The sequence below is a fragment of the Acomys minous genome (assembly GCF_964271855.1).
Source record: "Acomys minous genome assembly, chromosome: 7".
In the NCBI taxonomy this organism is placed as follows: Eukaryota; Metazoa; Chordata; class Mammalia; order Rodentia; family Muridae; genus Acomys; species Acomys minous.
In genome coordinates, this window is record NC_140488.1 from 75385537 (window position 1) to 75410576 (window position 25040).

The window sequence follows — 25040 nt, forward strand, 5'->3', positions numbered from 1 at the left end:
CAACAACAAAAGCACGCAACTTTTCATGGAGAGCTATGACCTTAATTGTCTCACCCTCTTTCAGACGATCTCCTTCTGCCTTGGTTTTCTTCTGTCTTTCTGATCCAGCAAGGTCTACAAGATGCAGCTTGGAACGAAAACTGCTATTTCTGTGATAACAGGAAGACACAGTGAAAACAATACACAAGCTTGAAAAGCAGCTGAGTGATCAGAGCTGATTGGGCAGCTCTCATTTCTTTCAAGACAGTAAAAGTAGTTCCAGTGGGCATTAATGCTCATCATCTTAACATCTGAATGTTAAGTCAACCAAAGCAGCCACCTGGAATTCAGCCTTCCCAGAACACGATTGTGACACTCTAACTTACTTGTCATTTTTCTTCCTTTGTTCTATGGAGATGGTAAAGATGGCATGAGAGCGAGATGACTGGGAGTTCATAGCTGTGGAGGCCACAGTCCTGGAGTTGTTACCCTGCTCTAGACAGGAAACTGTGTCGGAGGCAACTAGCACAGTCTTCTCTGTGAGCCCCACAATCTAATTTCAAAAGAAAAAAAAAAGCTTCCTTGAGTCATTCTTCTAATACTTGAAATTAGGTTTTTAAAGACCTTATTTAACTATTTTACCTTATCTTTCTATAGAATCATATCTGTTAAATCTAGGATATATATTCTTGTGATAAAAATAGACTAGTAATTGATATGACCATGATTTGATCAACTAACAACTAACTTGTATAACTTATTTATCCTAAACAGCCTACAATAGCACTGTCAAAATATTAGAAGTAAACCTTGTATTATAATTGAATTATATGGGTACAATAGTACATATTAGAATAATCTTAAATTTGAATTCTATATCACTGTATCTAAAATTAAACTTATTTAGCAACTATATACAAAATTCTATGCCAGTGAATTAAAAATAACCTTTTTAAACAATTAAGGCATTAAGTTGAGGAGTAATTTCACTAATCTACTTTTTGTTCTTTCTTCCCTAAATATTTCTATATCCCCCCTTCTTTCTTTTCAACCCCTACCTACAAACCTAAGAATGGAAGATAAAGGAAAAGAGAGACATCCCTGAGTCCAACCTGCTTTCTCTCTAAATAAGACCAATAACAACTTATAACCACTCCCACTGAAAATAACCCTCTATAGCCCAAGAAAGCAACCAAATACGTACCTGATCCCCATTAAAGAAATGAGGCATCATTCTCTTAAGGTTTCTTCCAGCTGGTTTGGTACAACACCCAGCCTACCTCAAAGAGGATGATAAGCATCAAAGAACCTCCTTATGGAGATGGCTTCAAATGTGGCAAACCAGCCACTGAGCAAAATGCAGACAGAATTCTGCCTAAAAAAGGGTCAGCTTGGATGCAGGCAGAGTGGACGGCCAAACTCTGCCATGACAGGGTAAGCAAGTCCTCAATAGTTCCTGCCTCACAAATATGTCTGTCAGATATATTTGGCCAGAAGGCTGAAGATGATGCTCCAATATTATAGTTTTGGGTGACTGCTCAGGTAGCAAACTGTCTCTGCCATCTTCTCATTTGGGAAGCTGTTAACCTTCACCCCTTGTATACTCAGGTATACTCAAGTCTCTGATCGGGTGGAGGACCAGATAGTTTAGTTTTACAATTAAGCTAGCTGTTTAGGGGTTAAGATGTTTTCAGCTGGCTAAAATAGATGTTTTAAGTTGATAATGACAATATGTGATGGAAATTGATTTACATTCAGAATTTTAGATGCACCAAGATAGGAAAGATGTTTTCTTCAAGGTTGTCAAATACAAATAGCCAAAACACGATTACTAATGTAACATTTATATAATTCCTGATTATTTCATGGTTCTTCTTGCTATAAGTAGTTTATTATATGTATGTGTAATAATATAAATGTATATCTAAAAAAATATTTAATAAAAAATGAAAAAATTACTTGAAATTAGGAATTAGTGAACTGAAATTAGAAATACGGGGATTAGTGGGTGAAAAATGACCTCTAGTTCCAGGAAAATATCAGTATCTACAAGGGCTGGGGAAAGAAGAACTTTTAAACCAGGCACTCTGATGATGTCTGAGAACCAAAGTCCCCAATCTTCCCTACAATGTTGAGAAAGTATACTAGATAATACTGGAGCTAGAGAAGTTCTCTAGATCTTGGAGGGTAGCTGGCTTCTAGGGGGTCCCAAAGGAGAGGCAACTTTTGCCCCCAAAGAGATCAAGTACAACACAAATTGCTAAGGCATTTTTCTTTGCCCCATATTCCTTCCTATACGCCAATCCATTTTAAACTCCATTTTCTTCTAGAGGAACCAGCATGGCACTTTTCACTGACTTAGGAAGTCACAAAAATCATGTTTGGGCATGGTACTTTAACTACCTGGGGGGAACTTATACAAGTCACTCTCTTCGAGTTTGGGTGTGTGTGTGATAGAACTAATTATTCATGAGGGTCCCGCTAGCCTTAGTATACTATGACTGTATTCCTAGATCTGTATCTGTGACTTTAATGTCTCTCCTTCTGTTTCTAGCTGCTGACTACTTTGGAATCAGTACACCATAAATCATATTCATCTTGCTTCTGCTCATATCAACTCTCCTCACTACTGCTCCATCCTCATATCACTGTCAGATTCTCCCCCCACTCCTCCATAACATATGTGTCACATACTCTTGGGGCTCAATTATTTCCTCTTTTTCTTAGACCACACCCACACCAATATGATCTAGTGTGGAAAAACAAGGTAATATGATTTCTCCAACTGCATCTTCACCAGCCTAGACATTCTCTCTCTCAATTCATTTCAAGTCAACCTTCCTAAAATGCCAGTGTACTACTAACGCCTACAATAGATGATTAGGACACAAAGATCCCTCTGAGGAGAGCACAAGAAAATCCTCTCTGAAGTGCCAGGAGCAACCAAGCTGGAGAGATACACATGTAAGATTAAAAACCGAGTATAGATAGCCAGGACAATGTTTCCTTCACAAGTCTTATATAATTATGTACTCTTAGTGGGGATTGGGGGTAGGGAGAAACTAAGCTGCATAGGCTGGCTTCATAATCTTTTCCTAACACATCTCCTTTCTCTTCCCAGCCCAAGCCTTTTATCCCAAAGGGACCAGTTTAGGCTTATTTTACTTTCTGTTATAGTTACTCCTTACTATAAAGTCTTTCTTTTTCACAATACATTTATTGTGTAAATGTATGCATGCATACACACACACAGCTGCTACAACAATAGCAAAGTATGCGTAGAGGGCAGAGGACAACTTGCAGGAGTCAGTTCTCTATCTCATCTTGTGGGTTCCAGGGATCGAATTTAGTTATGAGGCTGAAGTGTTACCTGCTCAGCCATCTCAACAGACCTTTTGTTTGTTTGTTTCTTAAATGTTTTAAAAACTTGTTCTTAACCCAATTTGTGTAGGGACACACACTTTCAATCAATTCACACCTTCATGTCTCGAACAATGCCTGGGATTTAATTCCTGCCTTCGTGTGGGGCAGACAAAAGATCTTAGGACATGGTCAACAAGTTGTTCAGCACCCACACTCTTCTTGGTGATAGCATATATTTTGCCCAGGTTTCTTTTTTTCTTTTCTTTCTTCCTTCCTTTCTTTCCCAAGACAGGGTTTCTCTGTGTAGCCCTGGGTGTTCTGGACTCATTTTGTAGAGAAGGCTGGCCTTGAACTCACAGAGATTCGCCTGCCTCTGCCTCCCTGAGTGCTGGGATTAAAGGTGTGTGCCACCAAGCTTTTTTTAAATCACTATCCAAATTACCTTTCTGTACGCTTCAAGCTTACAAGGCCTGATAGTTCAAGTGGCTTTAATAACTGGAGAACAATTTAAAGCTCCTGAAGGAAAAAGTCTCAAAAAAGCAGTCACTCTCTGTCCTTTGTGAAGAGGAGTAGAGGAAGGAGAAGACAGATCTGTTCTACTTCATCTCATCTGCCACAGCCCTGAGCACTGCACCTACACTATGTGACCAATGCTCTCTAAATAGTGGTATTTAATTATTTACTCTTTCATAGCATTCCAGAGCCCAGTACCATGTCTGTTAGTGATGTCCAGTAGAAATTTTCTACATCATGGCTATCTCCTACATCTGTGCTAGACAACAAAATAGTCAGGAGCTACACAGAAAAGTGCCCGGCAACGGTGCCTAGGGAACTGCTTGTTCAAGTTTAATTAACTGTGATTTAAATGCCTTCTTGTAGCAAGTGGCTACGATACTAGAGAACCCTGTAAAAAATTAATGTTTGATAGCTGCTATATCCTTCAAGAAGTAACAAGAAAGTAGTAAAGGTGAATTTTCTTCCCACAAAAGCAGTCAGCTAATAATTCTAGACTAACCAAAGGAACTAGGGCCAGACAAAACCTGAAAGACTGAAATGTTAGCAATTATTCACAACCACAGTGCCAAAGAGAAGGGATATGACCACTAGTAGTTACCAACATTTACAATAAAATCAAAACAAGAAAGAAGGAAAGGGAGGGAAAACACACCTTTATGCCTTCCTTAGGATCCTCCCGGATATTTATTTGAGAAGCTTTCTCACGAGATGGACATAGAAGATCCAAAATTTCTTCATTATAAATCTGATATTGTGGAAGGAAAATGATAAAATATGTTAACAGTGGTCATTTCTGTGTGAGTTGCAAGTAATTTTTCAAATACTATGTGTGTGTGTGTATATATATATACATATATATATATATACACATACATACACATATATACACATACACATACTTGTATGACTTGCAGGAATTTTAACAACTGTAATAGACATGGGTATAACTCTGTGGTAGAGCTCTTTCTTGCCTTGTCTATCATTCACAAGGCCCTGGGTGGATCTCTAGCGCTGCAAACAAAAGAAGCAAAGGAAAACAAAAGGGAAGAGAGGGGAAAGAAGGAAGGAGGGAAGAAAAGAGAGCAGAGGGATGGAGGGGTGGAAAAAGATGACACAGCAGGAGACTGGAAGAAGAGGGCAGGAGGAGAGAAGGAAAGAGGAGAAAAAGGGAGATGGAGGAGGGGAGGGGGAAAAGAAGGAATGGAAAGGATAGAGAAAGAAGAAGGACTTTATATGTACTAACTTGATACTTTACAGGGAAGAGTTCATATGTTATAACAAAATTAATACTGCTTTTAAGATAAATTCTTTTGGCAATAACAGACACATGAAATGTTATGTGGGTGCTCAAATTCAGTTCTTTTAAAAAAAGATTTATTTGCATTATTTATTCAGTTATGCATATGTCTGTACATATGTGGGTATGTAGACATGTGGCTGCCTGTGGAGGTCAGGGGTATCTGATCCCCTAGAGCTAGGGGAACGGAACCTGGGTACTTTCCAACAACAGCATGTGTTCTTAACCACTGAGACACCTCTCCAGGCCCCCAATTCAGTTCTTTGACAATACCATAACAGCATCACTTTCACCGATTTAACCAATTTAAATGTGAGCAACTGTTGCTTATGGGAAGGGAGGGAAGAAGTTGGGAGCAAGGGAAGAGAAGGATTATGACTAATACTTCAAGAGAACAGTAAAGCTTTAAGTACTAAGAGAAGGTTTCATACATGCTAAGTACTACACTTATTTACTGTTTTGCTGAGGTCTTTATTTAATATGCTAGCTTCTCAAATCATTTGTATTAATGACCAAGGTTGGTTTCATCAAGACTCAAAGAAGGCTAATCTGGGTGGGCTGGAGAGATGGCTGGCTCAGTGGTTAAGAGTATACTGCTCTTGTAGAGGACCCAAGTTTGTTTCCCAGCACCTATGTCAGGCAGCTTACAACTGCCTCTAACTCCAGCTCCAGGGGATCCTATGCTCTGGATTCCTCAGGGATCGCACTCACATGCACATACCCACACATATACAAACACAGAATTTAAAACAAAACATATCTTTAGAAAATAAAGGGTAATTGATATCATTTTAACTCCTCTTCTAATTTTCTCATATCTGATAACCTATTGTAATTCAACATCAAGATGAACTATTTATATATAATTTATAATTACATGCATATAAGTTTAATTACTGTTCTTCACATACATCACTGTAAAACCAATAAGCTAGCTTCTCAGAAGCCAAATTCTCTAAATATGCCCTATGCCTGTTGTTGTCATGAGGTTAAATACAATTGGCCAATCGATTTTATACTGATGTACACTAGAATGCATGTCCCTACTAGGACAGCATGTTTAAAACAGTTAACCCATTGAAATCCCCCAAATACATGATCTTTCTAAGTATCCAGATGAGGATCTGGCACATAATAGTTGCTCAATAAGTATCTGTTGAGTAAATACACATTTTATTACCACTTACACAGCATAATATTTTGCCTGATTTTTAATAACATTCTACATGAAGCAGCAGCAGCTGCAGCATTATAACTCAAGCATTAGGAGTAAAGTGAAATGGAACACTTCCCTGCAGACCCTGCAGGGAACCAATGATACAGGCCAAACTAAAATGAAAAAGTTCCTATCATATTTTTGCACGGCAGTGCCAATTCTTCTAACAATCAGATTAAGTACATAATTCTAATTAAGAAAAGAACTGGGTAGGATCCAGATCCAACTGAGCAAGTAAGTTTTTGCTATCAACTTATTAAAATGTAATTTACTAAAAATTCAATTTACTAATTTGAGTCACGCCAGGAAAATCTCATTTGGATGTATTTTCCTATTCAAAGATAATCTTGAATTCAGGATAACCAGAGAGAAATCACTTACCTCCAAGTAAGACACTTTCAAACTAAATTCAAAGTCACCCTTTTTATTAATTTCTTTGAAGAGCAGTTGTATTACCCTGGGAATGACCCCAATAGTCGATTCATGTTCTTGCTCTGCAGTGTATGCACCTCCCATTGAATAGGTTTTTCCAGATCCAGTCTGCCCATAGGCCAGGACAGTTGCATTATATCCTGGCAAAATAGAAGCCATATGGATAATGATGCTCACACTGTTCATCCAGTTAACACATTACAATTCCTTCGGCCACCACTTGCAACAAGATTGAAGTTGCTTTCTTAAGACAAAATATTTTTTAAGATGTATTTATTTTTACATGAGTACTCTATTTGCATTTATGACTGCATGCCAGAAGAGGGCATCAGATCACATTATAGATGGTTGTGAGGCACCATGTGGTTGCTAGAAATTGAACTCAGGACCTCTGGAAGAGAAGCCAGTGTTCTTAACCACTGAGCCATCTCTCCAGCCCAAGACAGAATCTTTTAATAGCAGATACAAAGAAAGGTTCTGTGTATTTCATGATTTTATATTCCTCAAGAAAAGCGAAGAAAAATATCAACATCTGACTGTGTCACCTTTTGAAATCCCTTAAGAGTTAGGAAGTCAAATATAAATGTGACTAAAATAATAAAGGTAGCCATGTCAGGGTAAAAAGTCTTTCAAAGATTTATACTTAAGGATTTATATTCCCTATCTTGAATAATTCTAAAGTATGGAAAGTAAACAGAAGTCTTAGCCAGGCAGTGGTGGAATCTTTTAATCTCAGCTCTTGTGATGCAGAGGCAGGTGGATCTCTGAGTTAGAGGCCAGCCTGGTCTACAGAGTGAGTCCAAGACAGCGAAGGATACACAGAGAAACCCTGTCTTGAAAAACAAAACCAAAACGCTTTAGCAGCGGTAGTGGAGAAAAGGATTCTGGTATGTACTTCTAATGAAAGTTTTGCCAGATATGAAAGCATACACCTGTATCTCAGAATTCAGATAGATAAAACGGAGGATTAAGAGTTAGGATTGGAGGGCTGGAGAGATGGCTCAGCGATTAAGAGCACTGACTGCTCTTCCAGAGGTCCTGAGTTCAATTCCCACATGGTGGCTCACAACCATCTGTAATGTGATCTGATACCCCCCTCTGGCCTGCAGGTGTACATTCAGGCAGAGCTCTGTATACATAATAATAAATAAATAAATCTTTAAAAAAAGTTAGGATTGGAGCTGGAGATGGCTCAGTGGTTAAGAGCACTGGCTGCTCTTCCAAAGATTTAATTCCAGGTTTAATTGCCATGGCAGCTCACAGCCATCTGTAACTCCAGTTCCACGGTATCTCATGCCTTCGCTGGCTTATGTGAGCAACAGCCACAATGTAGCACACAGACATACATGAAGTCAAAACAGCCATACACATAAAATAAAAATAAACCTTTATAGAAAAGAACATTAGGATGGAGAGAGAATTTGCAAAGTAGCAACACTCGTTTTTTTGTTTGTTTTACAATTGATGTAAAGTCCCTATCTGAACTATCTGAACATACACAGACCATACTGTCATGCTCCACACAGACATAGCATTTAAGTATGGCTCGATGTGACATATGCCCTTTGTCCTTACAGAGTATTAATAAAGAATCGTCCATTCATAGATGTTCATGAACCAGGCCTGGCAGAGCTTTCCTGTTAATGCCAGTACATTCAAAAGTTCAAGGCTAAGGCCAGCCTAGTCTACAAAGAGAGTCTAGGACAGCCAGGGCTGTTACATAGAGAAACTCTGTCTGGAAAAACCTAAAGAGTTTAAGGCTAAGCTGGGTATGATAGAATTCATCTTTAAACCCAGCACTCTGTAGGTAGAGGCAAGAGGATTTCTGTGAGTTTGAGGCCAGCCATGTCTACACAGTGATAGTGAGTTCCAGGACAGCCAGAGTAAAACAGTCAAGAGTAGACTGAGTTACATAGGGATAACTCCGTCTCTAAAACAGGGCAGAAGTTTTTTTTTTTTTTAAAAATCCATGATATAATTAACTGGAAAACAAAGCAGATTAAAAGTAATTCAAGTGTAAGTAAAAATACAGGAAAAGATCAAAAGGATAGCAACTCACATTGTGATAATTATCTGTGACTAATAGGATGATAAACAATTCAGTTTTTCCCATTTATATTTTAATAAATCATTAAATCAGATGCACCATAGAATACTGGTGATGCTTTCTATTGTTGCCTATATAATCTGTAATGTTTGCAGAAAGGCAGGTAAGATATATTTCTGTTTCAGCTTAGTTCAAGTGAATGAATTATTTTTTGAAGATTTATTATTTATTTATTATCATGTATACAGTGCTCTGCCTGCATATACACCTGCAGGCCAGAAGAGGGCATCAGATTACATTATATAAATGGTTGTGAGCCACCACGTGGTTGCTGGGAATTGAACTCAGGACCTCTGGAGGAGCAGTCGGTGCCCTTAACTTCTGAGCCATCTCTCCAGCCCCAGATTGTATTATTTTCTACATCCAGTTTTATATTTTATCTTGTCAGAGAATACAAATTGCTACTTGTGCACTTCCTTTTTTCCCTTAAGTTTTGACTGAAACTGAAAACAGATAATCCTAGCTCTAACTATAGAAACATCTTCTAAAAGAAACAATTAGACAGTAGATGGGTTATTTACACCTTAAATTATTATAACTCACTAATGAATTGTAAAGTAGGAGCTAAAGAAAATAAATTCAAATTTTCTAAAACATGTAATAATTATCTCAGAATGCCATCCCTTATGAGGGAATTACAGTATAAAGGCAACTGTTAAAACAATCATTGTAGTTTTGTCAAAGTTGTCATCTACTATTTGCTATTTATTTTAGAGCCTGAAAATAAAAAATCTTGGGGCTAGAGAGATGGCTCAGCAGTTATAAGCATTGGATGCTCTCCCAGAGGATGCAGGTTTGATTCCCAGCACCAACACGATGGGTCACAACTATCTGAAATCCCAGTCTCAGGGGGCCCAGTGCCCTCTTCTGGCCACTGAGGACACTGCTGTATGTGGTATATAGACATACATGTAGGAAAAACATCCATATATAATAAACAAAAACCTGTTAAAACATAAAAAATAGAAAATTAAAAATATCTTTAAAACTTGAAAAAAAAAAAAACTAATCGAAGCGATGACCCTGAATTTTTTTAAAAAGAACTTGCTGGTGTGGTAGTTCAATACCTTGAATTTCAGCACTTGGGAGGCAAAAGCAGACTTTTGCTTTGTTTTAAGCCAGCCTGGTCTATACAACAAGTTCCAGGCAAGCCAGACTCTGTCAGAAGAGAAGAGAAGAGAAGAGATAAGAAAAGAAGAGAAGAGAAAGATGAGACGAGAGGAGAGGAGATAGGACCTTTGTGCTCTAAATGCAACTCTTAATCTATAATTTGAAATGTTATAATATATTGTTTCTATAAAAGTTATAATATACTGTTTCTATAAAAGTGGGGCAACTTTCTGCAATACCACAGATAGGTATAAGCTGCAACATCTTGGAAAACCAGGCTTTTGTCCTGTGTCTAAAGCACTTAGGACACTGGTACCAGGTGTCCAGAGTCTAAGAGAGTACTTTTGAGCTGAATGTAAAGACCAGATTTGTTCTTGCAACTAAGGATGGTGTTAAACAAACACATGTAGATTAGAATCACTTTATACTTGCCATTGTCTTCAAAATAATATGATTTTTCATATTTCTCAGGTTAAGAATACAAAAGGGGGTGCAGAGATCGGCGCGGGTGGAGGGTGCGGACGGACCAAGCTCACTGACCATGGCTTCCAAGTGTCCCAAATGTGACAAGACAGTGTACTTCGCCGAGAAGGTGAGCTCCCTCGGCAAGGACTGGCACAAGTTCTGTCTCAAGTGTGAGCGCTGCAACAAGACACTGACCCCCGGCGGCCTCGCTGAGCATGATGGGAAGCCCTTCTGCCACATGCCTTGTTATGCTACACTGTTTGGACCCAAAGGTGTGAATATAGGGGGCGCTGGTTCCTACATCTACGAGAAGCCTCCGACCAAGGCTCCTCTGGTCACTGGCCCCATCGGGGTCCCTGTGGTGCGAATTGAGGAGCGGAAGACCAGTGGACCCCGCAAGGGTCCCAGCAAAGCCTCTAGTGTCATCACATTCACTGGGGAAACCAAGATGTGTCCTCGATGCAACAAGAGAGTATACTTTGCTGAGAGGGTGACCTCCCTGGGCAAGGACTGGCACCGGCCCTGCCTGCGCTGTGAGCGCTGCTCCAAGACACTGACCCCAGGCGGGCATGCTGAGCATGATGGCCAGCCCTACTGCGATAAGCCTTGCTATGGAATACTCTTTGGACCCAAAGGAGTGAACACCGGCACTGTGGGCAGCTATATCTATGACAAGGACCCAGAAGGCACAGTTCAGCCTTAGATCTGCAGATGCTGTCCTCAGAGTTCTACAACTCTGCAGAGTCTTGCCTACAAGCCTCGGAAGCACAGAATAGCATCCTCAGTTTTTTGTGTCACCTTGGCATGTCCTATGTTGCCCACTACCCAGTTTGTGTCTCCATAACCCAGCGTGTCCTGTGTCCTCTCCGTCCCAGTGTCTCCATGCTCCTGATAACTCTCCAAGGTGACTGTCCTATGATATCCCTGTTGCCCACACCTGCCCACCTATATCATTTATGCTCTGCTTGCCAGTGACGGCCTTGAGCTCACAGCATTCCCAGGGTGATGGCACCCCTGCGAGGAGCCCTCTGTTGGTCCCCACATCACTTTCTACCTACTCCTCACGTGGTTCACAGCTATAGAGACATTCACGGTCAATAAATGGTTTGGTTTGAGGACTGAAAAAAATACAAAAGGGGCTGGAGGGATGGCTAAGAGCATGTGCTGCTTTTCCAGAGCACCTGAGTTCAACTCCTAAGCACTCACTTCAGGTGGCTTACAACCAGCTCCAGAGGGATGTGATACCTCTAGCCTCTATGGGTACCTGGACTCATATGCACATGCAGACATATAGCTCATGAAGACAGAGAAAGGCAAGCAGGCAGGTGGGCAGGCAGGCAGGCAGTCAAACAGACAAGACAGTCACAGACACACCATTAGAAACATAAAAAATAGACGAATAAAAAGACCTTTACTAAGCTATGCAGGTATATTTAAGGAAACTGACCAGGTACTGAAGACTATAAAAAAATATTATTTCAGAAATGGCTAAAGAAAACTGGGATGGCAGCTGGGTGTGGTGGCTAATGCCTATAAGCTCAGTATTCAGCATGAGCCAAAAGAATTGAGCTCACAGCTAGTCTCTATTGCGTTACATAATGAGTTCAAAATCAACATGCACTCCATGAGGCTGCTCTCAAAAGAAATCGCAGGATACACACAATATGAAGGGGGACAACGCAATCCCTATCAGAATACCTACAAAATATTTTGAAGATATTGAAAGATCAATTCTCAAATTCATATGGAGAAATAAAAAACTCAGAATAGCAAAAACAATCCTATACAATAAAAGATCCTCCGGAGGAATCTCCATACCTGATCTCAAGCTGTACTACAGAGCAACAGTAATTAAAACAGCATGGTACTGGCACAGCAATAGGCTGGTGGATCAATGGAATCGAATTGAAGACCCAGAGATGAATCCACACACATTTACTCACTTGATTTTTGACAAAGAAGCCAAATCTATTCAATGGAAAAATGATAGCATCTTCAACAAATGGTGCTGGTCTAACTGGATGTCTACATGTACAAAAATGCAATTAGACCCTTATTTGTCACCATGCACAAAACTCAAGTCCAAGTGGATTAAAGACCTCAACTTAAAACCAGAGATATTAATTCAGTTAGAGGAAAAAGTGGGGAAGAGCCTGGGACACATAGGCACAGGAAACAACTTCCTGAACAGTACACCAACAGCCCAGGCCTTAATGTCAACAATTAATAAATAGGACCTCATGAGGCTGGGAAGCTTCTGTAAGGCAGGAGACACTGTCAGTAGAACAAAGTGACAGCCTACAGACTGGGAAAAGATCTTCACCAAGCCTTCATCTGACAAAGGTTTAATATCCAAAATATATAAAGAACTCAAGAAATGAAACACCACAAAACCAAACAACCCAATTGAGAAATGGGGCTTGGAACTTAACAGAGAATTCTCAACAGAAGAATATCAAATGGCCGAGAAACACTTAAAGAAATGCTCGTCCTTGTTAGTCATCAGAGAAATGCAAATCAAAAAGACACTGAGATTCCATCTTACGCCCATCAGAATGGCTAAGATAAAAAATTCAAGCGACACCACATGCTGGCGAGGATGTGGGGAGAGAGGAACACTCCTTCATTGCTGGTGGGAATGCAAACTAGTACAACCACTTTGGAAATCTATCTGGCGCTTTCTCAGAAAAATGGGAATAGGGCGTCCTCAAGACCCAGCTATCCCACTCCTTGGAATATACCCAGAAAATGCCCTACCATACAACAGGGACATATGCTCAATCATGTTCACAGCTGCTTTATACATAATAGCCAGAACATGGAAACAGCCTAAGTGTCCCTCAGTAGAAGAATGGACTAAGAAACTGTGGTACATTTACACTATGGAATACTACTCAGCTATTAAAAACAAGGAATTCCTGAAATTTGTGGACAAATGGATTGATCTAGAAATTATCATAATGAGTGAGTTCACCTAGAAGCAAAAAGAGACAAACGGTATATACTCACTTATATCAAAACAGTAGTCCAAGGGATATGTCCCATGAAAAACTTTACTTACCAAGAAAGTGGGTCAGAGGAGAGGACATCCTATTGAGACTTTAGGTAAGAGTTGCATGGAAGAATGGGGAAATAGTAGGACCCACAGGGTCCTGGAAACCTACAAGAAGAACTTTATGACAGGCAGATCTGGGTCCTGGGGTCCTCCTCAAACTAAGGCACCAGCCAAGGAGAATATAGGCAGTAAACTTCAAACCCCTACCAAGACCTAGCCAACGAACATGATATTCTCCACTGTTGAGTGGAGAGTGAGATCTGATTCTCACATGAACTCTGGTGCCCCTTTTCTGACCACGTCCCCTGGATGGGGAGGCCTGGCGGCACTCAGAGGAAGGATAGCAAGTTACCAAGAAGAGACTCGATATTCTAAGAGCATATATAGGGGGAGGAGGTGTCCCTCAATCACATACATAGGGGAGGGGAGAAGGGGGGAAGTGGGAGGGAGGGAAGAATGGGAGGAAACAGGGGAAGGGCTAACAATCGAGATGTAATATGAATAAATTAATAAAAATGTAAAAAAATATGAAGAGGGAAATGTGGGGAGCTCTAATTGTAGAGGAGCTACAGAGGTCAATATAGGAGAGGGAGGGTGGAGGGACATATAACACTAAGGAGGTCTGAAAAAAAACTATAGGAATCATTCGATTTTTATTTACCTAAATTTACGTGTGTGTGTGTGTGTGTGTGTGTGTGTGTGTGTGTATGCACATACACAGTTTAAATGAACTTATACCACATGGGTTGGCAATGTTCCCCTCAACAGCCATAGCTTATCTAGCAGAAACCCTATTATCAGAATCTGCCTGCCACTTCAAGCTGTTAGTCAGGGAGACAAGAGATTCCCAAAACAGTACAGACTACTGTTGTACTCCAGAGGCTTAAGATTAAAGTGCCTACTGCTGAAGACACCATGGACTTTGGACACTGGACTTGGAGGATTTGAGCTGGATCTGACCTGAAAACTTCCTCCCTGGCAACTAGCTTTCATATTACCTGAAGGTACTATGCAAACTGCCAAGGGAGAGAAGCAACCAATAGTCCTGCTCAACTGTGAAGCCCGTGAGCCACAATGACGACAGCATAGCAAGATACCCCTAAAGGTGCAATAGTGACACTCATATTTTAGTGGTAACCAACTGCTTTCTAATTGGACTAAGGTCCCCTCAACAGGAAGGAAATCATGTCTGATACTGGAAACCTAGACAACTACTCAAGGATGTTAGCGTAGAGCCTACTACAGCTACTTGACTACACCAGGATAATTCCTAACTGCATTCTAAATGCGTATCCTTATACCCACATATAAGATTAGCTCTCACTCTTCAAAGCTTCTCTGCATCAGCTGGAGACCATTACAGAAAACTGTAACTGGTCAAAATGCAGAGAGCACCTGATAATGGGGTGCTCAACTTGAACGGATACATATACAAGACAGCCTCTGCACCTAAGGCTCAGGGAACATGGAAGACAAGGGGGCAGAAAGACTGTAAGAGCCAGAGGATCAGGAACTTTACCATGAGATCGTGTCACCTAGAAATGACAAGAAGGTTTCACCCACAATACCTCAATAGTATGGTTGCCTAAACAAGACTCGAAGGACAATACCAACAGACATACTAACATGGAAGAGAGGAACCTCACAGGGCTCCACTCTTGCACAGAGAACTACAAACAATTAATGACTGCTGAGTGGAACAGAATTACTCTTCCCCAGGGATGTCCTCCTTAATTGGTTATCCATACCAAGTGGTCAATCCTAAAATCATATGCATATAAGCAATATTAAATAGACTCAGCAGGTTCGATTTGTATACTATGCATTCGAGCATGTGTGAGTGAGTGTGCGGAACAATAACAACTAAAAAGAGGCCATGCACTTAAGGGGAAAGGAGGTAGGACATGTTAGGAGTTGGAGGGAGACAAGGAAGGCTGAACAATTTAATTACTAAAAATAGGATGAGGAAGAGAGTGGGGGGATAGTTAATTGGATGAGAATTAAACAAAATCATGTAAAAGTAAAAAGTAATTATAAGAGAATTGGATAGAACTATATAATGGTTCTTCAAATATGCAAAAAGGCAAGAAAAGAAATTAACTTTACAGCTGGCACGGTGATGCATGCCTGCAATCCCATCACTCAGGAGGTAGAGGCAGGTGAATCTCTGTGAGTTTGAGGCCAGCCTGGTCTACAAAGCGAGTCCAGGACAGCCCAGGCCACACAGAGAAACCCTATCTCAAAACTCTCCCCCCTCAAAAAAAGAAAAAGAAAAAGAAAAAAATTAATTTTACATTGGAGAGATTGGTATATTTATACCTTAGTCAGATTATCAAAATGAACATCAACAGTAATGGGACAAATCATAACCATGTACTATCTGACAAGAACAATTGAGAAGACAGAAGAAACATGTCTCTAGTGTTTCTGCTAAAACACACAGCTCAAATTTTATCATACCACCAGATAAAAACAAACCGAAACATATAAATAAGTGTCCTGTAATCTTCAAGTGTCAAGACAATGAAAACTTAAGGAAAAAAAAACCACAAAAGTGGGTGGTTGTGGCACACACCTTTAATCCCAGCACTTTGGAGGCAGAGGCAGGCAGATCATTGTGAGTTCGAGGCCAGCGTGGTCTACAAAGTGAGTCTAGGGCAGTCAGGGCTACGCAGAGAGACTCTGTTTCGAAAAACAAAGCAATCAAAAAGAACTACTTTATATTTGGTCCTAAAAAGGGACATAGCTAATTATACCATGATTTTTGAACTAAATATTTTACTGTAAAGGGTTTTACTGAAATAACTGGCAACATCTGAATAGGTCTGAGGATTAGATGGTAGTGATGTGATAATGCCACTTCTGTGACTATTATGGCTATGTCATGTTATGATGACTCTTACAGGAACTATATGGTAAAGTATTCAGGGATCATAAAGTCAAAAACCTATTACCAATGATTCCAGAAAGAAAAATGGCTTCTTTATGCTGTTCTTGCAATATTTCTGTAACTACAGTGCTTTCAAGTTTTAAAACAAGGCATTTAGTCTGGGATGACAGCTCACTTAGCAGAGTATTTGTCTAACACGCACAAAGCGCTGGGCTCACTTCCCAGTACAGTGTAAAACAAATCAAGGATGATGGCGCACATCTCGAATCCTGACACTCAGGAGGTTACATGGAGACTCAAAGTTCAACGTCACCCTTAGTTGTTAGTTCCAGGAACGCCTGCACTACTACATTGAGACCCTGTCTTAAAGAACGAAAAAACGGGGCCTGACAAGTTGGCCTGGTGGATAAGAGTACTTAGGGCCAAGCCTGGCAAGCTGAATTTGGCCCACAGAACCCATTTAGTGGAAGCTGACTCCTGCAAGCTGTTCTCTGACTTTCACATGTTCAATGTGAGGCATTGATACATACAATTCACACACACACACACACACACACACACACACACACACACACTGAATAAATTAAGGTTGGGTCTGGGGAGCTGGCCCAGTGGGTAAATTGCTTGCTGCACAAACATGAGAACATGAGTTCAGCTTTCTAGTACCCATATAAAAACTGAGCATGGGACTGGAGCGATGGCTAAGTGGTTAAGAGCACTGCCTGCTCTTCCAAAGGACCTAGGTTCAATTCCCAGCACCTGCATGGCAGCTCACAACTGTCTTTGACTCCAAGATCTGACACCCTCACACCAGTACACATAAATTAAATAAAATATTTTTAAAAATTAAAACTTAAAAATTGAGCATGATAGTATATATATGTGTAACCCCGGTACTGAGAGGGCAGACATAGGTGAATCCTGGTCACTTGCCAGCCAGTCAGGCTAGATGAAACAGTTCAGTGAGAGAGACCCTATTTCAAAAAACAAGCTAGAGAGCAACAGAGGAAAACAAACGGAGGTAGTTAGAGTGAGGTGTGTGTCTAACCCCAACACTTTAGAGGTAAAGGCAGAAGGGTAAGAAGTTAAGGGTCAGCTTCTGCTACATCTCTAGTTTGCGGTCAGCCTGGACTAAATGAGACCCTGTGACAAAGGAGACACTGGATGGTCATCTAATTGCTAGAAAATATTTTTCACTGAATGCAAAGGTAAGCTAGATTATGTGCAATATATTTAGTAACTTAAAAGCACTAGTATGATATAGTGCAAATTTTTAATTGAATAACTGTTGAGACGTGCACACGCTCAACCCAGTCAAATCCAAGCGTGGACATAGGGTGCCACTTCTGAAGTCGTACTCCTAGCTGAGGAGCTACTAGCACTGAATTGACTTTGGGTTTTTTTTTTACTAATTAATTTGTTTACTTTGGGTTTTTCAAGACAAGGTTTCTCCATGTAGCCCTGGCTATCTTAGAACTCACATTGATCTGCCTGCCTCTGCCTCCCTGAGTCCTGAGATTAAAGGATTAACACCCTCCTCCTGACTCTGGGTTTAAGGGAAAACTATATATGCTGGAGATAGGGGAAGAAGTAGAGGGGAGGTGATGAGGGAAGATTTGATAAGGCACACTACATGGAACTCTCAATATTTAAAATTTGATTAACCATTGTACTGAAATAACAATTAGACATCTCTCAGGTCTAACTCTCTTTAGAATCCTAAATCTTAAAACTTTAGCTTCTAAGCCGGGCGTGGTGGTGGTGGTGCACGCCTTTAATCCCAGCACTCGGGAGGCAGAGGCAGGCAGATCGCTGTGAGTTCAAGGCCAGCCTGGTCTACAAAAAGAGTCTAGGACAGCCTAGGATACATAGAGAAACCCTGTCTCGAAAAACCAAACCAAACCAAACCAAAACAAACAAAAAAAAAACAAAAAATCTTTAGCTTCTGCAGTAAAAATTATTAGCTGGCCATAGTATTCAAGGGCTTTAGAAAAAAATCTAAAAAAAAATCTACTCATCATTCAATACCTACTTAAAAAGTTCTCTCTGCTTTGAACTGCACCCAAACACCCCCTAAAAGTGCCATCCTTCTATTTTTCATACCACTTTGTAGGAAACCAGTAAAATTTCTATAGCTTCTACAGTAGGATTTGTTGTGTGTATTCACACATATACTACATATTGAACAGAATCTCACTATTTTTGGTTGTGAGCCTAGCCTTTAAACAGCTGAGCCATCTCTCCAGTCTGACTATTGTAGCCCTGGCTGGCCTAGAGAGCTTGATTTGCTTGTCTCTGTCTGCCTCCTGGGTGCTAGGATTAAACACATGCACTATCATATCCATTTTTGGCTACATTGTGAGCTTAAGTCCAGCCTGAGCTATATGAAATGCTGTCTGGAAGAAAAAGAAAAGCCACTAAAATTGTTAGTGTAAAAATTTTAATTTTTTCTATGTATTCAAACTCTCTTAAGTGGTCATCTGCCAGTTCTCTGACCCTCTGGACTTTGAACTCCTTCAGTGCCCAGGGACTATATACTTATCTTGGGACTTGAGCAGGTTGGCATATCACAGAGCCCTTAGCTTTGTTTTTTGTTTGTGAGACAAGGTCTCACTAAGTATCCCTGAAAGTCCTGGAACTCGCTATGTAGACCAGGCTGGCCTTGAACTCATAAGGACCCACCTGCCTCTGCCTCCCAAGTGCTGGGATTACAGGTGTGGGCCATGCTGTATCTTCTAGTGAGCTCCCCAGACAACGAATATACGTCTCGGTCAAGGATAAACAGGGCAGTCTGAAACTAGCTTCAAGGGTAGAAAGACTTTCACAAATGTTACTAGGCGGTGGGCTTTTTTAAAAGGCAAGACTCTGAGCCAGGCATGATGGCGCGCGCCTTTAATCCCAGCACATGGGTAGCAGAGGCAGGCAGATCCCTGTGAGTTCGACGCCAGCCTGGTCTACAAAGCAAGTTCAGGAAAGCCAAGATAACACAGAGAAACCCTGTCTCAAAAAACAAAACAAACAAACAAACAAACGGCAAGAGTCTGTTTCATCCATTCCTCAATTTGTAGCGCCTAAATGACCCACACATAATATATGCCAAAAAAACCCGCCCAGTGAATTAAACAGCCTCACCTTTAAATATGCCTTTTACGAGTGGAGCTACGGCTGTATTAAAGACCTCTTCCTGTTCAGTAGAGGGGTCAAACACAAAATCGTAGGTAAATGATTTATCAGTACCAACCACCACCTGCAAAAGGCAAGAGACAAGGCATGGGGGAGGGGGGAAAAAAAACAGACCACGCCCTCCCCTCGCTCCTTTTAGCCCCTGCCGTGGAGGGAACCACTCAAGGCTTGACTACCCACCTGAGGCTCTCCAGGCACAAAGGAAAGGCACGTCTGGCAGCCTTCACTGATCTCTTTAGAGACCAGAGGGCGACAACGCAGTGCCACTCTAACAGGAATTCCCTTCACCTCTTCTTTCATGGTACTAGCTCAGCCAAGTGTCCGCGCGTGGGAGTGAAGCCGGCTCTTCCCGGAGCCCCCGGAGGCTGGTCGAAGTGGAAAGGCCCTTCTCAGGCGGTAGAAAATGTCGGAACTCGGCGGTGCAGTCTCCCTCCCGAGTGGGATCACTGATTCCAGCCACTCCCAGACATGGCCACCACTTAATGGTCAATCAGTCCCAACACTGCATGGCGAATTGGTATCTGAAATAAGAAACTCCAGCGGAGACAGCGACCGCGAGCCAAGGTCCTAAAATGCTAGAAAGGCCCAGTAAACTCACCAAACTAAACGTCCCACTTCCCAGCTGTCTTCCCGGGCGTCCTATTCCAACTGGAGCTTTAGCCGCCAAGTTTTAAATTGATCCCAGAGGCGCCAGCCAATCGGAGTGCGTGTAGCCTGTGAGAGGAATGTGTACGTCAGCACGCACAGCGTGAAACCAGCGGAGGTCTGGGAGCGGGCTCACGGAAGGCGAGTTACCGCCCATGCTCGGTGGTAGCGAGCTTCCGCTTCCGGTTCCGAGGTGGGTGGGGGAGGGTTGGCTGTGAGCCGAGGCGCCGCTGAGGGGAGGCCTATTTGCCGGTGAGGTGGTGCTGATTTAAGTGGTCGCGAGCGCGGGATTGGGGCGGGCTGCGGGACCTGGATCTGGAATGGAGTCCGTGCTGACGGAGTCCATCTGTGGACTCCTCTTTTACTAAGCACCTCCAGAGGATGTGGCAAGGCGCCTGTCCCCGAGCCCTATGGGCTAGAGTTGGCACTCCCTTGCAGTTTTAAAGTTTATCTTTGTTAAGTGCGATTCCAATTTTCTCTTCTCCAGGTTTAAAGCGGCGACGCCCATTTTTGTAGAAACGTGAGAAATGAGAACATAAAATTAGAGTGCTTAACGAGGTGCTAGGCTTCTAGCTTTTTTTAATAGAAAATTTGATGGTTTTTTTTGTTTGTTTTTGGTTTTGGTTTTGCCCTTCCCCCCCCCCACCAGTCTTAACACCTATATGTGGGCTAGGCCCATAAACGGATGGGATGCTTTCTGCAACTTAGAGCACTTGGCCCCTTTTTTTTTTTTTTAAATCTTTTTTTGTTTGTTTGCTTTGATTCATCCTTTGCAGGGGTTGGCCTGAAATGGACAGCCGGATTCCTTATGATGACTACCCAGTAGTTTTCCTGCCTGCCTATGAGAATCCTCCAGCATGGATTCCTCCTCATGAGGTGGGACCATCTGCCTTCCTGAATAAGACATTCCAACCCCCAAGCATGAGATCTGTGAAAGAGAAAGGAGCAGGGTTATGAAACTCAATGGATTCCAAGCAGCAGTGATCCATTGGAAACTCCCACTGTATTATCTGCTCCATGTAAATGGAGTCTATGACTTTTCTGCTTCTTGACTTAGAGCTGATTTATTAATGTGCTAAAAGAAGGTAGATGTGACATCTAAGACTGGGAATAAAAGTTCTGAGATTGCTGTGTCTTGCAGAGAGTGTACCACCCAGACTACAATAATGAGTTGACCCAGTTTCTGCCCCGAATTGTCACACTGAAGAAGCCTCCCGGTGCTCAGGTAAACTTACAGACGCCCTTCTATTCTAGTCTACATTTTGTCCATGCCAAAAGTGGACCATGGTTGGGCCATGTATGCGGGTTGGAAATTGTTAGGTACCCGGAAAAGCTGAGGCCACGGAAGCTCCTGTTCGTGTGTGTGTGGTATACTGAGCCCCCATCCTGTGCTCTTGTCTTACAGTTGGGATTTAACATCCGAGGAGGGAAGGCCTCCCAGCTAGGCATCTTCATCTCCAAGGTCTGTGTGTGAATGTGTGTGTGGCAGGGTGGATGGGCAGCTTCTTCCCTTTGTTACCGTGTGAAAATGCGCTGGTGGCCCAGCGGCTAAAAAATGCATGACCTAGTGGAGTCACAGACTGGACATAATGGGAACTCAGCCTTTCCATCTCAAAATTGCATTTGGGCCCCGTGTAATGGAGCAAGCCAGGAATCTCAGAACTCCAGAGGCAGAAGCAGGAAGATCAGGAGTAGAGAACAAGAATCTATAAAGCCAGTCGGACAGTGAGGGTGCATATCTTTAATCCCAGCACTTGGATGACAGAGGCAGGTGGATGATAATCTGTGAGTTCAGGGACAGCCTGGTCTCCAGAGCAAGTTCCAGGACAGCCAGAGCTACAGAAGAGAAACCTAGTCTTGGAAGAAAAAAAAAAACAATCTATAAAGACAAAAACTAAAACCAAAATGAGAACTAAATTTCATTTGGCAAGCCACTTATCTCCCTGAGGTATCACAGAAAATAACACATTTGACTAGTGCTGAATTTCCCCTGCAGTCTCCTGAAGTCACCCCATCTCAATTACTCGTATTGCTCCTCGACGAACAGGTGATTCCAGACTCTGATGCACATCGAGCAGGACTTCAAGAAGGGGACCAAGTTCTAGCCGTGAATGATGTGGATTTCCAAGATATTGAGCACAGTAAAGTAAGCATTGCACACGGGCAGTAGTCATGCAAGAAGCCGTCTCAGGTAGGACAGGTTGGGCAGGATTGGCCCAATCTGTTGGAAAGCACCTCTTTAAGGGAAATGTACCAGAAGAGAGCAGCTGTCAGTGACCTAGATGTTTGAAGTGGCGCAATCCATTCCTTTGTTATGTTTCTGTCCGGGGTAATATTTCTGCATTTGTACAAGCTGCTGTGTTCCTTCCAGGCTGTTGAAATCCTGAAGACAGCCCGAGAAATCAGCATGCGTGTGCGCTTCTTTCCCTACAGTAAGACACTTTGTTGTTTTTTTTTCCTTGTCCTTTTCTCATTTTTTTTTAAATTTACAGGGCAGGGCTCTAGGTAACTAGAACCCTTTCAAATATAGATAACAGCAAATCCCAGAAATTGGGAATGGGAAGTTGGGAGCTCAGCCTGAAAATAATGTGCTGTGTTTTTTCTTACCCCAGATTATCATCGTCAGAAAGAGAGGACTGTGCACTAGAGACTTGCAGCCCACAGCCCTCCATGTGGAATCTGCCAGGGCAAGCTGGCTAGCCCTCCGAGAAGCCAGTCATGACATCCTACTCTCGGCACCTTCCTGGCTTAGTGGATGGGGAGGATGGGGAGACAGCTTACCAGCTGTACTATATATAAGCTGTACTGTACTGCAAGTTCCCTAGTTTGCTAGGTGAGTTTCATTCTGGAAAAGGAGAAAGATAGTGAGGTCTAGGAGTCAGTAGCCTGTAGGGAAAGGCAGCTAGAAAACAACTGGCATTTATCAGGTACCATGGATTGGTCACTTATCCAGATTACCATTTTATTCATAGAAATCAGTAGAAAAAGGAATCTTGGGGGCCTTCCATCTGATTTGCCTGGCCATGCCATCCAGTCCTTGTACATATACTTTGGAGTCCCTTACACTTGGGGGACTCCAAGGAGATACTGTTTTTGCCACTTGCTCCTTATCTTCCCGAAAGTAAAAATGGAATACTGAATAAATGTGGCTTGAGTGATACTGTTTAGATATAAAATGCCATTGAGAAAAAAATACAACAACCAAACACTGGAAGAAACAGCAGCGTCATACCTACTCTACAACTCTCTCTATCTGGCCATAATACTTGGGAGGTTAAAAACCACTAGCCATAGAATAACCAAGGGATGCCTAGGGTCAAGGGCCCTCAGTAAAACTGCCCCTTCCTCAGGAGTGTTAAGACTTTCTCCTGCAGAAGATTGTATTAATATACTCTTTCCCACATTGTCTGATCAGGATCTTAAACCAAAGAAGTGGCATAGAAACCCCCCCTACCCCCGAAGAAGGTTCTGCTGCAATGAAAACCCAAAACTAGACTTAAAACTAATCCTGGGGCAAGCCATCAGGATTACTCTCAGGATTGAAAGGATGCCTTCTTCCAAGCCTGACAATCTGAGTTTGCTCTCCAGGACCCACATGGTGGAAGGAGAGAAGTCGTCTGTTGTCCTTCACCTGCAGGTTGTAGCCCTGGCTGTCCTCAAGCTCACAGATCTGCCTCTGTCTCCTAAGTGCTGGGATTAAAGGTGTGCACCACCACCACCACCCAGCTAGAATCTACCTTTTAAAATAATCAAGATAAAATATATTCTCAAATGGATGAATGTGAAAACCCACGCTCTTCCCATGAATCCTACCCCAGCTGTTCTAAAGATATTGTGAGCGGCTCAATTCTGTTGTTGATTGGCACTATACCTGCTGAGCAGAGCTGGAGATAGAATTAGCTTGTCTTCCTATTTCTAGCCTCTGATTTGCTCTGCTGACCCCCAGTGGCCATCCAAGAAAGAAAAGCTTGGATATTTCCACAAAACTATTTGCTGAGTCTACTGAATGTTAAAGTCAAGACTCCATGGTTAATAAGTTTTTGTTGAGTTTGGTTTTTTTCTGGCACAAGTTCTTGGTACATAGTCCAAGCTGGTCTTGGGCTTGTGATCTTCCTGCTTCAGCCTCTGAAGTTTAGAGGTTACAGGTGTGCACCACTGCACCCAGCTGTGGGTAACAGGTTATGTATGTGTGACTGCTGTGGGTAACTGGTTGTGTGTGTGCATGCGTGCAAGTGTGAAGGTCTGAAGTTGACATCAGACATCTTTCTTCAATCACTTTCCCCATTATTTCTGGAGACTGTGTCTCTCATTGAACCTGAATCTCTTAGTTGGCTAGGAAGCCCCAGGAATCCTCTATCTGCCTCCCCAGTGCTGTGATCACAGGTGTGTGCTCTATTATGTAGCTCTGGCTTTAATTGTTCCTGGAACTTGCTGTGTAGACCAGGCTGACCTCAAACTTGAAGAGATCCACCTGCCTCTGACAGGTATCCAGCATTTTAAAGTGTACTATGGGATTCAAACTCATGTCCTCATGTTTGTGTAACAAGGACTTTACTGACATTGACGTCTCTGTAGTCTCTAGTTGAGATTTTTCCTCTCCATAATTTATTAGCAGCATTTAAAAGTTTTACATCCCATCTAAGGTCCAGGGAACATTCCAGAAGGGAGGAGGGGTGGAAAGAATCATCAGAACCAGAGGATAGATAGGAGAGCTGTCTTACATCTTCTGGATGTGGCATAGTCATTGTAATCACAAACACACCACAGCTGTGGTTACCTCAC

General features: G+C 42.0%; 3 protein-coding genes across 6 annotated transcripts in view; 2 read left to right on the plus strand and 1 right to left on the minus strand.

The window, feature by feature from the left end:
* Window positions 1-20277, minus strand: part of KIF4A (kinesin family member 4A) — a 113300-nt gene extending 93023 nt beyond the window's left edge. For 2 of the 3 annotated variants that reach the window (XM_084789324.1, XM_084789322.1), the window contains exons 1-6: window positions 19794-20277; window positions 19563-19677; window positions 6753-6943; window positions 4511-4603; window positions 366-532; window positions 55-149 (exon numbers count right to left, since the gene is read on the minus strand). In XM_084789324.1, the coding sequence (XP_084645450.1) occupies window positions 55-149; window positions 366-532; window positions 4511-4603; window positions 6753-6943; window positions 19563-19677; window positions 19794-19913 (781 nt within the window). In that variant the 5' untranslated portion in view covers window positions 19914-20277. The remainder of the gene's footprint in view (window positions 1-54; window positions 150-365; window positions 533-4510; window positions 4604-6752; window positions 6944-19562; window positions 19678-19793) is intronic. The other variant, XM_084789323.1, reaches the window with a different exon arrangement.
* Window positions 10496-12407, plus strand: LOC311601821 (cysteine-rich protein 2-like). Its single transcript, XM_084789547.1, has one exon. The coding sequence runs from the start codon at window positions 10562-10564 to the stop codon at window positions 11186-11188; it is 627 nt and encodes a 208-aa protein (XP_084645673.1). The 5' UTR covers window positions 10496-10561; the 3' UTR covers window positions 11189-12407.
* Window positions 20278-20380: 103 nt separating the features above from the next.
* PDZD11 (PDZ domain containing 11) lies at window positions 20381-23402 on the plus strand. 2 transcript variants are annotated; one of them, XM_084789327.1, is made up of 7 exons: window positions 20381-20510; window positions 21035-21134; window positions 21400-21483; window positions 21664-21720; window positions 22306-22404; window positions 22630-22690; window positions 22871-23402. In XM_084789327.1, the coding sequence occupies exons 2-7, from the start codon at window positions 21048-21050 to the stop codon at window positions 22903-22905; spliced, it is 423 nt and encodes a 140-aa protein (XP_084645453.1). In that variant the 5' UTR covers window positions 20381-20510; window positions 21035-21047; the 3' UTR covers window positions 22906-23402. The 2 variants fall into 2 exon arrangements, with proteins under 2 accessions (XP_084645453.1, XP_084645454.1); XM_084789328.1 differs by lacking the exon at window positions 21664-21720 and having other exon boundaries at window positions 20427-20451.
* The last annotated feature ends 1638 nt before the right edge of the window (window positions 23403-25040 follow it).